Genomic DNA, 15,240 nt, shown 5'->3' with positions numbered 1-15,240 from the left:
GTCACGTTTTGGTTTCTACAGGGAGCATAATTCCAGCCATTGGTGATGCTGTGAAAATGGTTCTGGTTATGGCAATTTGCAGCAAGGCTCGATGGGTTTATCCTACAATTGCCTTATTTATGAAGATATTCTTCATTTAGTCTCTTGGTTTAATAGTACAGGAATTGTAATCAAGTTGCTGACATAAGAGATTCATGATGATATTATGATTACGGAGGATGTTTCAAATCATATTACATCTTATATTATCCAGGATTTTCCTTCTATGACTATTGAAATTCTAGCTTTTTAAAGATTAAAAAAACAAGCGCCAATTAAACACTCTTGGCACAACAAGTTAAACAAATATATACCAGTTTTACTTTATCTTCCTTTTTCAATTTCGGGGAAAGAAAAACAAATATATGCAATGGTTATGGAAAATAATAATTAAAGTAAACAGGATTAACTTAAAAGAAAATATAATTACACTTGTATTGGCCTGCACCCAAGCTAATAATTATAATAATGAAACCTTTTAGGCAAAGTATTAGTATGATAAGCCTTCTCCAAAGACTTGAATGAAGTTGGATTAACCTGTAAGAAGAGATAATTCCCAGCAAAAAGATCACCAAAATGAGCTTCACTTTCTTTTAATCTCCTCAGTACTTTTGCATAAAACCCATAAAAAATATTAATTTTCTTTCTCAAGAACCTCCTCATTAAACTTGGAACTTTAAGTCTAAATCTTTTTCTTGAATGAACCTTTCTGCACTTTTTTCTTGATGTTCTCACAGCTTGTGCCTCGTAAAACTCTTCATTATTCAGTCTTTGATACGAAAACTTGGCTGCAGAAGAAGAACCCATGAAAAAATATGTTGTCTTTGGAAAATGAAATGAGAGGGCAGATTATAAGTAAAATTTGGTGAGGAGAGGTCGTTTTCTTGGCAAGAAAATGCAGTTGAGTTTTTATAATGAGAACATAAATGAAATTAGAGGGTTGGTTTTAAGAAACAGTTGGGAGGTATTGAATGCAAAAGCAAAAGCTGCTAAAATTGGGTGTGATTTATTGTGGGTACAAATTTTCCATATTTTTAGTTTGCTAACAACATATCTTTCGGATGAGGATTGCTTCAAGAGGAAGTGAAATAACAAGTGGTTTGAATAATAGATTAGAGTTTTAAGATAGGTCAATGAATAGAATGGGGAACTATGGTTCCATACTCAATATTTTTTAATTTGAACCAACTCTTCAATCAGGAATAAACCTTAGCATCATAATCATTTTTTTTCACACTCATCAAAGTTGGAATAGACAGAAAAACATTATTGCCAGCTGTTTCACAGTTTTTTTTTTTAAAAAAGTTAAAATTTCTATTGATAAAATGAAAATTACATAAAAGAATAGTTGTTCAACAAATTGAAAGAACTAATCTATAATAATGATAAGAGCTGTTTGATTCAGTCATCGAACAGGGTTTTTTCAACCATTAAAAGGTTACCAAATACATAAATATTGAGACTACGATCTTGAAACCGCTTGAATCTTCAAACTTCGAACTTTTCAAATTTCATCTTCAATATATATCCAAAAGTTATCTTCAAACCGGTAGATCTGTTGAACATTCATTTTTTTCGATTTTCGTCTTCAGAAAAGTTCTAAGAAAATAATTTTTATATCTCACAACACCTTCCATTATAAAGATCATTCAACAAAAACTATAACAAATCTTAATAAAATTCTAGATCTAAAAATATTTATAGATCTAAAAAGATATAAATATAAAAAAAAGTCGTAGAGATAGTAATAATTTGGGCGGAGAAAAAATGATTTTCCGATTAAGATCGGAAATCACCTTCTCCCACCCTCAACAAGAACAAGATGAGAGTTTTTTTAAAGAAAAGGGAGAGCTTTTTTTAGAGAGAGAGAAGGGAGAGCTTTAAAGAAAGAAGGGAGAGCTTTTTTTTCATTTCTTACTCTGCTTCACAGTTAGAACCAAATATATCTAAAATCTACTCTCTTTTCTTTACATTTGAGTTATAACTTATGGTGTTTATCCCACACAACAAATATGTCACATTAATTTTATAATAAGCATTTGTAAATTTTTATTCATTTACTTATTTTTTATTATTAAATATTCACACATGACAAACGCCTCATAGGTTTGTTACATGAATAACGTGACACATCCGTTGATTGTATAATTATTCTATAACTCATTTTGGTACCTACTTTAATTTTTAAGAGTACTGAAAGTAATATCTATTCTACCGTTGGAGTGCAATAACTAGAGAGAAAAAAACTAATCCTTAATACACTTAGATCCCATTTACTTACAAGGCTTAATAACCAAGAAAACCTAATTTTATTAATGGAATTTGATGCTTTTAATTCACTGATCCGTAAAATTTCTTCAACAAACTTCTTCACAGGAGTGTGTGCTTTTTACCTTTTTATCCGAAAAACTACTATATCCTCCTCCATCTTATATAGTATATATATAATATATAAGCTCTTTTTCATCAATAAAAATCTCTTCATAAAATTATAATTTTTTGGTGTATGTTGTAGAAATGTTATCAAAATATTTAGAATTGAGTTTACATGTTACAGATTGCTGGTTGATTAAAGTGAATTTAAAATCGATTTTGTTAGAAAATCAAAGAATGTCGTAGCTCATTTGTTAAATCAGGTAACACATTCTGTGTACGATGTCCTCCGACTATATTTATATTACTTTGAAGCTTGATTTTCTAAAAAAAAAAAAAAGACCTCGTAATAAATATTGCTTACCCATCAGTTCCAATTACCACCGGACTTGGAAACTTAAATGCAAAGAAGACTTAATAATTGAATTTGATTTGATCCAAATTGCACATCACATCTGATGGTTTGTAATCAAGGTCAACCCACTGACTGGCATATCAATCCATAAAAGAGTGAAACTATTATCCAGTTACAAAAATAATGTACAAAAGAGCAAATAATGTCATTCCCTTAATCTACTCTGAGCTAGTAAAAAAATGAATGAACAAAGAATATGATTAGTTGACCACAGAGAAATTTGAAAATCCGGTTACATTAGTAGAGCTTTATTCTCATCTGAATTGAACTCCTACATATCGGACATGTCTCCAGGCTTTCTCCGCATTCACAGCATGTCTGATGCCCACAGTTAAAGGCCATATCTTTCGTATTACTGAGGCAAATTGGACAAAGCTGCACCATCCCCACAAAACTCAGTTGGAGTATACTCGAATAATGAACTTTGTTTAAACAGCATTTCCAACATTCCAAAACACTCACCTGATTATCGTCAACTGATGTTGGAGCGGTTGGAACTGAACTCGTTGGAGCTGAACTGGCGGGTGCACTGACAACTGGATAAGAAGGCACACTTGGCTTAAAGCTACTGGAATGGGAATGTTTCGAGCTGTTGAAACCATATAATGGTGGCGGAAGTGAAACCCTCTCAGGAACATTCCCTCTGCGACGACTGCCAAATTAAGACACAGATTGTGTCAGTGCAAGGGATGGAAATCTTGATAATAATGAACCACAATAACACGAGTTTCTTACCCTAATAAATTATGCTCTATTGTTGCCTTATACTGTGAAGGAATTTCCATCAGAGCAGCAAGAGCAAATTCTGTTTCCTTACGGGCTGTGTCCGTCCGCTTTGACATAATTTCTGTAAAATTCACAAACTGCATATGGAGATGGGAAACAAAAATCTCATTGAAAAGGATATTAATAAAAACATATGAGAAAGCCAGTAAAAAGAAATGACATAGAACAGTCACCTGGAAGTTATCAAACTCTCGAGCAGGTATGTTATCATCAAACTCTTTCATGGTGTCCCATGGTCCATCTCCAACCCCAACTAATACTATCGATAAGGGAAGCTTGCTGAGGGAAAAACAACAATGTATAAAAATGAAAAATAAGCCGAGAGAGAGGACGTGGGGAACTAAGAGAAAAAAAATAACTCAGATATTACCTAGCCTTTACAATGGCTTCAACTGTCTTCTGCTCCTGAGTACTTAGCTGGCCACTCTCTGTATTAACACTTCTGGTGACCTGATACAATCACAGATTCATTAAACCGTGGTAAATACAGTTACTCAGATACCAAAAAAAATGTAAACTTATCATTCCTAGGTATACCATCTATAGCAACAGTACATACTTCAAAAAAATAGCACATTTTTAACATTTTGTTCTTCATGTTATGTTCATGAATCATGTCAACATCAACTCTATTTGTATCTAACCAAAGATTCCATTACAACATGACACCATACCTGCCCATCTGCAATTATTAATAAAACATGGTACTGGCCACCAGTCTGCTCAACAATGCTACATGCCATTTCAATGACAGGTGCAAAGGACGTTGGCCCTGCCAAAAATGATGATAAATTATAAATACAAGTTGCAAAAGCTATTGACAGCCTAAATTCATACTTTAAAATGAGAAATTAAATTTGAATGATCTTTGAGATGAACCTGCAAGTCGTAGATTGGGCACAATTTCTCTATAGCGACTTAAGACTTCTTCAAATCCATTACAAAATCTATCATCTGGGTAGAAGCTGAAGACATCCTGATCATGTGTGGATGCTGCCAACAAAAGAAGTTACACCAGTCACTGCACATGTTAGTATGGTACAGAATTTAGATAAAGATACTAAGCAATTTATATGGACATACCATCTCCAAATCCATAACAGGGAATCAAGTTATCCTCATCAAAAGCAGCTAAAGTTTTCCCGATAATGGAAATCGCTTGCTCATAAGGATTCAAACCATCTCCAATGTGGTGCAGGCTCCGTCTATTATATGACTTTGCACCTATAAACAAATCACATTTAGAAGTATGCTCCGCAAAAGAAAGCCCATAAGATACATCGTCTGTAAAGAAAATAAATTTTAACCTGTCCACTCATTGCTCTTTGTGAAATCAATACCAACAATAAGATTAGAGGACTCGAGACCAGCACGTGCAAGAGCTTCCGTCACCTGCAAAGTTGATGATAGTTTAGATTATCTCGAGATTTTGGATGTTTTAAACTGTTCGTACATACATGTGCATGAAATCTAGTACCACTAGCAAACAGCATATTTTTGAAAGACAAACCCAAGATACCCCCATGTAAATATGTCCTTTACAAGAAAGAAGCGCCAACAGGCAACTTCACTGTCAATAAAATCCAAGCAAATAAGACACAGTAGCACAACAAATTGCTTTAGTTCCGACTTCCGAGTCAAAGACAGGCGAAAATTCACATCAGTTAAGGAAACTTTACTATTGTTCGGTTCTAATTCTGTACATGGAACTGATTTCAAAACATTACTAGTAATCCACTAAAACCTCAGAAATCATATATATACATCTTTATTCACCCGTCACCACCTTATTAAGCGTTAAATTTAAAACGAAGAACGCATGTAAATTACCTGGTCCAAAGATTTATAATCATCAGCAATTCTTGAATACCTCCTATCAAGCTGCCTTCTTTCACCACTAGAGTGGTGCTGCTGTGCCGGCGCATAAGACTGTTCAACCGGGTATGGCTGCTGCTGTGACGGCGCATACGAGTGTTCAACCGGGTAGGGCTGCTGCTGCGGAGGTGGATAGCTGTAGTTGTAACTATCTTGGGTATAGTAAGGCTGAGCGTAGGGGTGCTGTGAATCCCATGACGAAGAAGAAGTTGAACGCAGGGAAGAATTAGAGCTCAAACTCCTATCCTTTGAACTATTGAGCCCCATCAACTTCACTAATCTACAAAAATTTCGCAATCACCTTTTGTAAAACTCTCTCCTCAAACAAGAACACAAATTCACTATTTATTTGTTGAAAACCAAATTATAAAATATGAGAACTGAAAAACAAGAAGCATGGAGTTGAAATACATGAGTAAATATATACATGTAATATGAAAAGGAAGAAACAAGGCAAGTTGTTAAAAATGTTGGTTGCTGGCCAAAACAAGAATGACCTAATCAAAGTAGTAATGGGGTTAAGAAACGTAACCGCCTTATTAAAGATTCATCTTTGTTCACACCACCACCGCTTTAATAGAGACGGGCCTTATCAGCTAAGCACAGAGTCAAACCAAAATTTGGGCAGAAGAGTCAAAACCAAATGGCGGCAAAACTTAGTTGCTTCCAGAAATACAGAATTTATTCAAAGAAATCAGCAGCAATTTAAGAATGATGATTGAAAGAGAGGAGCGATACCTAGACGCAGAGGAGTGAGCGAATTCATCTTCTTTATAAGAAATGCGAGATTCTTGAAATGATTGAATTTCAAAAGCAGGAGAGATTTGTGGATCTGATGCCTTTCTTTTCAATATTTTTTTAGCAAAGTGAAAAGGCTTTTTAGCGAAAAGCAAGAATTATTGTATTTGGGAAGTTTCGTGTTAATGGAAAGCAGAGAGTTGTAGTGTCACTTACCCGATAGATAATACGCACTAGCACTACATACACAGACAGACATGGGGTAAAGGATCGGATAGTGCAACCAACTCATTAAATTATCCCACACTCCAAACTGACCACGCCACGTTAGCAAAATATTTTAAAAATTCCAAACATCCAAAATACGCCTAATTTAATTTAGAAAAAAACTAAACAAACTAAATCTAATGTAAACCATTTGATTAACTCAACAACCGATCCAACCACCGCCGGAAAATTGGATTAATGACATATTTATTTATAAAATTAAGAAAATTTTTTAAATTAGTCCCCGATTAAGCTTTTTTTTTTCATTTGTGCCATGCAGACCGCGGAACACTTAAGCGGCTTGGGGTAAACCGCGGAACACTTCCGCGGTTTGCCACGTTGGACAAAGCAAACCGCGTAAGTGTTCCGCGGTTTGCTTTGCCCATGTGGCTCCTCCCTGACTGGCCAGCGAGGAGCCACGTAAGCCAGACCGCGGAACAGTTCCGCGGTTTACACAAACCGCGGAACAGTTCCGCGGTCTGGAAGGTACTAAATGAGAATTTATTATTTTTTGGGGGTAATTTGAGAAATAATTAGCCAATGAAATATACAATGGTCATTAACCCCGGAAAATTTTCCGGACATCTTTTCCGATTTGAAGATGATCGGAAAATTTTTCGGTCATCATCTTCAGGCGAGAAGACGACTAGCTGGGTCGTCTTCTCAGGCATAAGATGACCCATCAGTTCGTCAAGAACAAATTCAAATATGTTCTTGAACAGATGTGAATCTGTTCTTCCAAGAACAGATTCAGGGCTGGTAGACAACCGCCGCCGCCGGCAGCGAGTAGGTTGGGTCGGTAGCTGTCACGACCCAAATTATTGAGTCAAAACCGGCGCTAGGGAATGGGAGTGGTAACTCCAAAACCCGTAGCAAGCCTAAAACCATAAAAACTTTTTCGCAATAACAATAAACACACGGAAGCAAACATATAGCATATATACAAATATTTACACTAGTTATTCTGACAAACACATGGGCTCTAGTTTCCATACTATTACGAACTGGCCTCACGGTACTACATACATACTAGTGTTTCGTAAACATATAACCGGCATTTGGTGCCGTGAACAAAACACACAAACGTAGCCTACAAAAAGATAATCACAGGGACATCAAATAAAACAATAAACCAAATGCACTGCTGTCAAGACTACTACTCTGTCGACTCTGGACTACTATTGCAGCTCTACAGAAGTCAGGAACTATACATGCTTCTGCCGACTTCCGGATCCAAAAAGATGGACTCTAGCCAAGTCCAAACACTAAGCACCTAAATGTTTAAAAACAACGGGTCAGGCTATGCTGAGTGAGTTTACAAATTACTAACGGTATTATTAAAATAGCATCGCATTTAAAACAATTATTTATACGATATACAATGTAAGCCAAGCATTTAATCCGATCGAAACCCTAATCTCGTCAATAATCTTAAACTAGACAAATCCTAGTATTCGTAGTGAATACAATCTTTTTATATGGATGGAGGTTACGGGATAGTTCAACCATGTCAACCACCATCTGGTCGGGCATCGAGATAGTTCAACCATTATGCCTCATACCATCTCAAGTCCAACGATACAGCGGAGTCCCGGGATAATTCAACCAAGGCGACTCACTAGATACATGCTGCGGGATAGTTCAACCAAGCTGACCTCGTATCGCAATCACAATAAGTTAGTCTAGTTCTACTTGCTAAGACTTACTGACACTGGTGATCACACAGCCTATTGACAGGCAATAGGTAATTGTTCCCTCGGATCACACACCAATTTAAAACAATCAAACATACGATATACAATACAATTCAATCATATAATATGCGATGTATGCGATATCACTATTTATAGTTGTAATACCCCAAAATATTTAATTAGCTAATTGGACCACGTGTCCAGTTTTGACTCGCCAGAGCGGCGATGTCGGAAAGATTTTCGAGAAATCAAGATAAATAAAATTCAAGTAGGTCGGTTTCGAGAAGTTAACAACGAGGTATTTAATATTATATCTTAGCTGGAAAGTTGAAATTGGAATTAAAAGGAAAAATGTCAAGAAAAGTCAAAAAATGGAGCTCAGGGACTAAAGTGGTAATTTAGCCACTACGTCTCAAAAATGGAAATTTATAAGTTTTGACGGAAAAATATTAATATTGGGGTTCGTATTATTTATTGGATATAAATAATACGTATATGAGTTAATTGAAGGATTAATTGAATTAATTATGGACTAAACTGAACAAAAGAAAAGTTTAATAGTTAATTTATAATAAAGAAAGAAAACAAGGATGAAAAAGAGATTTTATCCAAACAATATATATAAAGGAAGAATATGAATCAGAAGAAGCAAAAGGGAGAGAAGCATCCAGAGGGTTCATTTCTTATCGATCGATTTCGTTTCTTCGCCGTTTCGCTGTTCGGCGTTCGTTTCGGACGATTTTCGTGTCGATCTCTTCGGAATTCAAGCCTCTATCTCTCCCAAGCATCAAAACAAGGTGAGTTACACGTTTTTACCACGAAAAATGAAGATTAAGGGGCTGTTTTATCGTTATATCGTAATTATATTGAATTCGACGTTTTGAGGCGTTTATGGTTGATTTCGAAGTGAAAAAGTGTGTATAATGTGTTTAAACGAATTGGGTATGAATTGGTATGAGTTTTGGGAGTTTTGGAGCTCCGGAAATGGTCCGGAGACGCCGGAAAACGTCGCACCCGATTGGTGCACGACGTGCTGCACTTCAGCATGTCGTGCTGGTGCGCGATGTGCGCCACAAGGGTGCACGACGTGTACCATTGAAGGGCACGTCGTGCCCTACTTCGACGCCGATCTCCGGGGGACTTCCATGAGCGAAAAATGGCATCCAATACCTTGATTTGGGTATGAAACTCAGTCAAATGTATTGAAATGGACATAAAACATTATAGAAATTAATGTTAATATGATAAGTAAGAATTCGGTTAAGAAAGTTATATAATTTTCGAATACGAGGAGTAGCATTCGTTAAGTCGTAAGTACGACTAAGGATCATCGAGTTTACGAGCAAACTAGAAATGGAATCCAATCAACTTAAACTTGGAACTTAAAAGTATTATACATATAAACATGAAATCCACGTCTAATTGTTAAACGTTATATCAGACACATCAGCGAGCAGTGGGGTCAGCAGAAGTGGATTAGTACGAGCACATCATCATATCGGCTTCATTATAGAGTGGATAACGGTAACAGTGAGTTGCACTTTACTTTCGCGTATTATATATTAAAGCTATTTTATATATACATGTATTGTTATACACATCGCATTATATATGATTTGATCAAATGTTATATGTTTCTATCAAGTATATATATGAAGAACTAGTATGCGATCCGAAGAAACTAGCTACCTATTGGGTGTCAATAGGTTGTGTGATCACCAGTATCGAGTCAGTCTAGTGTGTTTGCATATGATATGATATGATATGATATGAATATGAATATGAATTTCGAAGTTGGACAATGAATCTGATACGAGTGAGTACTCGGTTACGATGTAACCTGGAGTCCCCGTATCTAGTGAGTTGGACTCACACTTTGGGATTAAGAGATAGGTCGCGATCGACGAGGTAGAGTGTGAACACTCCCGGGTCGGACCATTTGGATCAGTATGATTTGAACATTCGTAAGTTGTGTCGCATGCTAGGATATTAGTTTCAAACGAATCAAATACATGTTTATACATATTATTTTATATTATTGTTTTCTTTAAATGCGATGTTATGTTTTTATAATAATACTGTTAGTAAAATGCAAGCTCACTCAGTATTTTTCCAAATACCTCACTTTTGATGTCTTTCAGGTGCTTAGTGTCTGGACCTAGCTAGAAGCCAGTTTTTGGGATCCGAAAGTCAGCTGTATATGTATACTTCTGTGACTTCCGTAGTGCTGCAGTAGTGGTCCTGTTTCGACATAGTCGTAGCCTTGACAGCAGTATATTTTGAATTTTATATTTTACTTGTTGTCTATGTTTATTTTTTTGTAGGCTACGTATGATGTGTTTTGCTCACGGCACCAGATGCCGGAGATATGGATAGTTACACTAACTTATGTATATAGTACCGTGAGGCCAGTTTGTACATGGTACGGTAACTAGAGCCCGCGAGGTTAACCAAGAAGTTAGTGCAAATACTTGATTATATGTGTGTGTGTGTGTGTCAACTTCCGAATGTGAATGTATTGCGAGAAATTGATGGTGGTTTTAGGCTTGCTACGGGTTCCGGAGCTACCACTCCCGTTCCCTAGCGCCGGTCTCAGCTCAAAAATTTGGGTCGTGACAATAGTATATAAAATAACTTTTACGAATAATACACGAAAGTAAAATATAACTCACATGGACCTCTATCCAATCTACTATGTACTCGATATGCTGGTCAAACACTGCAAATCCCAAAATGTCTACCTCGTAGCTTGCTGATACGTCTGATACATATTCAAATCAAATACACATTTTGTACATAAAGGTGAACCTTGTAAATCTAAAACCCTAGGTTATAGATTTAGGTTAATGAAATCTTAATTTGTATTCATTTCCTAATTTCAATAAGTTATTAATTGAACTCTTATTCAATCGATATGCTTATATCGATCTAAACTTACTATGCAAACTTCCATTTCTGTTATGTCTCATTAACATTTCGTTGTTATAATGTTTATTTAGCGTATATACAAAACCCGGGAGTCACCGACGAGATAGTGCACGGCGTGTCGGACCTCGGCACGGCGTGTCGGACCTCGGCATGTCGTGCCGAATGTTTTTAGGGAGGGGCACGTCGTGCCCCTCTCTGTCGCGTCACGCCTCCCCTGAAAAGGTAGAGGCGCGTCGTGCCAGGACAGAAATGGCCTAGTCGCGTTGCGCTGAACGTCAGGGCGTCGCGCCCCCTGCTGGGTTCGATTCAAGCAGGGCGAGGCCACGCCTCCGACTCTGATACCTCCGCAACACCGTTCCGACATGCTAGGTTTACAAAACCCAACGCAAAGTTAGTCGAAAACATCAAAAACGACATGGTTTTGGCAAATTCGATCAATCTATAACGTCACAACGTAAAACAGCCGCTATTCATCAATTCTCGCAACAAAAACGTTGAACTTACCTTGTTTTGAAGTTTAGGAATGATAGAGGCTTGATTTCCGGAGAGATCGACTACAAGAACGCGCGATTCAGATGTCGAACGGCGAAACCCTATCGATCGTCGTTTTTTCCTTTGTTTTCTCACTATCTGATTCTTGTTTCTTCTTCCTTAACTTAATTCATATGGTTTCTTATTTATTGGTTGGCTAAATAGCCACTTTGATCCTCCATTTCATTAACTTAGACCATTTCTCCTTCAAATGTATCCTTTTAACCAAACGGCTAATTATTCACTTTAACTCAATTACGTACGTATTATTTATATCCAAATAAATAATACTAACTCATAATCATTAATTTCCGTCAATAATATTTTAATTGCAATTCCTGAGATTTAACTTATTATTTACCAAATTGGAACCTCGACTTTATTTTTATAACTTTTCCTTCCGTTCCTTTTAGTCCCAAATTTTATCCTTTAAACGAATTCTAATATCAAACTTTCCTATTAGAATTTTTAAAACCGACCTACTCGGGTCTTGTCTATCCAATTGTTTCGATATTCTTTGTCCTGTTAGCTTGGGTTATCGGTAAAAGGACAAATTGCCGATTCCGGTAACGCCAAACGTACGGGGTATGTTAGTAGTGATAGGTTGACCGGATGGGTTGGGTTGATTGAGTGTGGTTGGGTTTGATTGAGTGTGGTTGGATGGGTTGGGTTTAGGGGTATTTTGGGTGTTTTTATTTTATATTTGGTGACGTGTAAGTTGACACGTGGCGCCGCCATTTATTTCCAGAATTACAGCCGCTAAAATATAAGGAATATTTTCGTCCATAAGGGCCATGAATGGCGCCGCCACAAAGATCAGGGGATTTTGTGATCGTTTTTAAACATCAGGGGATTTTGTGATCAAACCCCCAAAAATCAGGGGACATGAGTGATTATTAGCCATATATTTAAAATCAAAATAATTACACAAACATAACGCTTTCATTCATACAATAACTTAATAAAGTATTTTTCATGTTAAAATTATTAAATGACAAAATAATGATAATAATAATAATAATTAGAATATGTTTATCTACTTGTTATAAAAATGAATTGGTACAACCGTGCATGAGATAAACACTCTTAAAATTATCATTTTCTCTATAATCTTTTAATTTTATATAAATAATCCATTTTATAAGAGAATTTTAGTTTGTTAGTACTTTAAATATTAAAATGATATAAAAACAATAATAATGTTTATCTAAACTTAAAATGATAGTAATTAATTTAAAAAAATCCCTCTTTATTAATTTAATTTTTTATTAAAAAATAAATTAACAACAAACACTCTATTAAATTATCTAAAATTTACTAAATGTCTCTCGATATAATTATATAAAGTATACTGGAAATATTTAGTTGTTATACATTTTTAAAATATTTTCTAATTGATGGGTGTTGGGTGTTTTCCAACTTTTAGCAAGAAACCGTCAGTAAGTGTGTTAAATGCGGGTGTGCCAGGTACGAATTTCTAATTTGTGTAACAACTTGACATTGTAACAAGGGGGTTTGGTTAACCTTATAACAAGTACTCCAATAGTTTGCTAAGTAAATTAGAATGAAAATAACGCAAATAAACTGAATTCTATTGTAAATGTGTTTAAAAATTGAAAAGTAATGAAAAATAACAAGTGTTTGTGAGTGTATTTGTGAAACACCCCGTAAGTTCAAGTTCCACGTGTCCTGCAGAGAAGGATCGGAGTTGCAAAAGTAAAGAGAACTTTGATATTAAGAAAACGGTATTAAGACCCGAGTAGGTCGGTTATGAAATTCTAATATAGAAAATTTGATATTAGAATTCAATTAAAGAATAAAATTGGGACAAAAAGGAAACGGTGAGAAAAATTATTAAAATAAAGTTTGGGGTCCCAAATTGGTAAATAATGAATTAATTCTCGGGAATAGTAATTAAAATTTTATCGACGGAAAATAATAATTTTTGTATTAGTATTATTTATTTGGATATAAATAATACGTACGTATTTGAATCTAAGCGAGAAATTGATCGATTAGTTAAAATGGAAAGTTCGAAAGAGAAATGGTTAAAACAAAAGAAGTGAGGGACCAAAAGGGTCAATTAGCCAAGCATATATCTATAACTTCATGTGAATTGAAGTTATCAGATAGAAAGATCCAGAAACGAGGAAGAGATGGCGATCAACTTCGATCCGCCGCCGTTTCGGCGTTTCTTGTCCGAATTGAATGATTCTTGTGCCAATCTTTCGGGAATTCGATTTTCTATCAACCACGGGCATCAAAGCAAGGTAAGATTGAGGTTTCATTTCGGAAATTGGTGAGTTAAAGGGCTGTTTCGTTTTAAATGAATCGAATGGATCGTAATCACGTGTTTATAGTAGTTTTTGGATATTTTTGATAGTCGGTGAAACGTGTATTGTTAGCAATGATGGTTAGATCATTTTTAGAGAGTTGGAGCATGTCGGAGCGGCCCAGAAGCGGATTCCAGGGCTGTGCGGAAGCACATCCGTGTTGTACGAACGCAGAGAATGGCGTGCTATCGCACAGCAGGGTGTGCGAACGCACAGTTCCTCTTGTGCGCTCGCACAGGCAATGAACACACATGTTTGAGCATTTCTGCCCCGTTACGACCTAGTATCCGACTTTAAGCGTGTCGGACATTTAAAAGGAATAGCGAACCCCATAAACCATGAAAATGGATATAGAATTCGATGTTTTAAAGTTAGGTTCTTGGAGTAAGTACGTAAAGCAAAGTTTAATCGATAAGTTGATTACCAAGAATGGTATTAACTAAACATAAACGTAAAGCAAAGTTTAATCGATAAGTTGATTACAACGAATGGTATTAACTAAACGTAAAAATGTGATTGAAGATAATCGAATCTACAAACCATATTAGGATCGAATGAGGATAACCTAAGTTTATAATTTAGGGTTTTAGTACTAAGTCTACGTTTATGATTTAAACGTACAGGTAATTTGAATAAGTAATTGATGTGCTGACAAGCTACCAGGCCGATGAGCTGGAGTAGCTACGAGATCGAATGACGCATGGAACCTACGTGATCGGATGATGATATTGCAGTTTTGGATAGCGGTTTTAGTGAGTTGCATTTTACTTTCGCGTATTATTTATAAAAGTTAATTTCATATATTATGAATATTATTATTAGATACATCGCACTTATACGATTTGATCGTCTGATATATTGTTTTATCGATTTTTTTGAGTATATGCATCTAGTGTGCGATCCGAAGAAACTAACTACCTATTGGGTGTCAACAGGCTGTGTGATCACTAGTATTTGAGTCAGTCTAGCGTGTCTAGATTGTTATTGATGATATGAATACGCATGATACGAACGTGAAATATGGAATATGAATGAGAGATACGAGGTTGAACTCGGTGGAACTATCACGGGACCCGTATCTAATGGGTTGAACTCTGTTGAACTATCTCGGAACCGACGACTTGGGATTTAGTGATTTATCATGGTTGAACTCGGTTGAATTATCTCGAGACCGGACCATTTGTATGATATGATTCGATATGAATACGATATAGTAAGATGAGATAGAGCGTAAGATCAGGGTTTTGATCGGATCCAATGC

At 35.9% G+C, this 15,240-nt stretch overlaps 2 protein-coding genes across 3 annotated transcripts; both read right to left on the bottom strand.

Annotated features, from left to right (window-relative positions):
* Nucleotides 1-429: 429 nt before the first annotated feature.
* Nucleotides 430-1,018, bottom strand: LOC126671666 (uncharacterized). The gene has a single exon (XM_050365451.2). The coding sequence runs from the start codon at nucleotides 844-846 to the stop codon at nucleotides 493-495; it is 354 nt and encodes a 117-aa protein (XP_050221408.1). The 5' UTR covers nucleotides 847-1,018; the 3' UTR covers nucleotides 430-492.
* Nucleotides 1,019-2,826: 1,808 nt separating this feature from the next.
* On the bottom strand, nucleotides 2,827-6,474 carry LOC126674582 (E3 ubiquitin-protein ligase RGLG2-like). Of its 2 annotated transcripts, XM_050369056.2 has the most exons (12): nucleotides 6,227-6,474; nucleotides 6,021-6,084; nucleotides 5,444-5,768; nucleotides 4,921-5,005; nucleotides 4,697-4,837; nucleotides 4,493-4,606; nucleotides 4,288-4,385; nucleotides 3,984-4,063; nucleotides 3,787-3,892; nucleotides 3,563-3,690; nucleotides 3,290-3,479; nucleotides 2,827-3,202 (listed from the first exon to the last, which is right to left on the bottom strand). In XM_050369056.2, exons 3-12 carry the CDS (start codon nucleotides 5,753-5,755, stop codon nucleotides 3,065-3,067), a joined length of 1,392 nt encoding a protein of 463 aa, XP_050225013.1. In that variant the 5' UTR covers nucleotides 5,756-5,768; nucleotides 6,021-6,084; nucleotides 6,227-6,474; the 3' UTR covers nucleotides 2,827-3,064. The 2 variants fall into 2 exon arrangements, with proteins under 2 accessions (XP_050225013.1, XP_050225012.1); XM_050369055.1 differs by lacking the exon at nucleotides 6,021-6,084.
* Nucleotides 6,475-15,240: the final 8,766 nt, after the last annotated feature.

The sequence above is a fragment of the Mercurialis annua genome, linkage group LG3, assembly GCF_937616625.2.
Source record: "Mercurialis annua linkage group LG3, ddMerAnnu1.2, whole genome shotgun sequence".
Classification (NCBI taxonomy): domain Eukaryota; kingdom Viridiplantae; phylum Streptophyta; class Magnoliopsida; order Malpighiales; family Euphorbiaceae; genus Mercurialis; species Mercurialis annua.
Note: the sequence above shows the minus strand (reverse complement) of the source record. Positions and strands in the feature narration are given on the sequence as shown.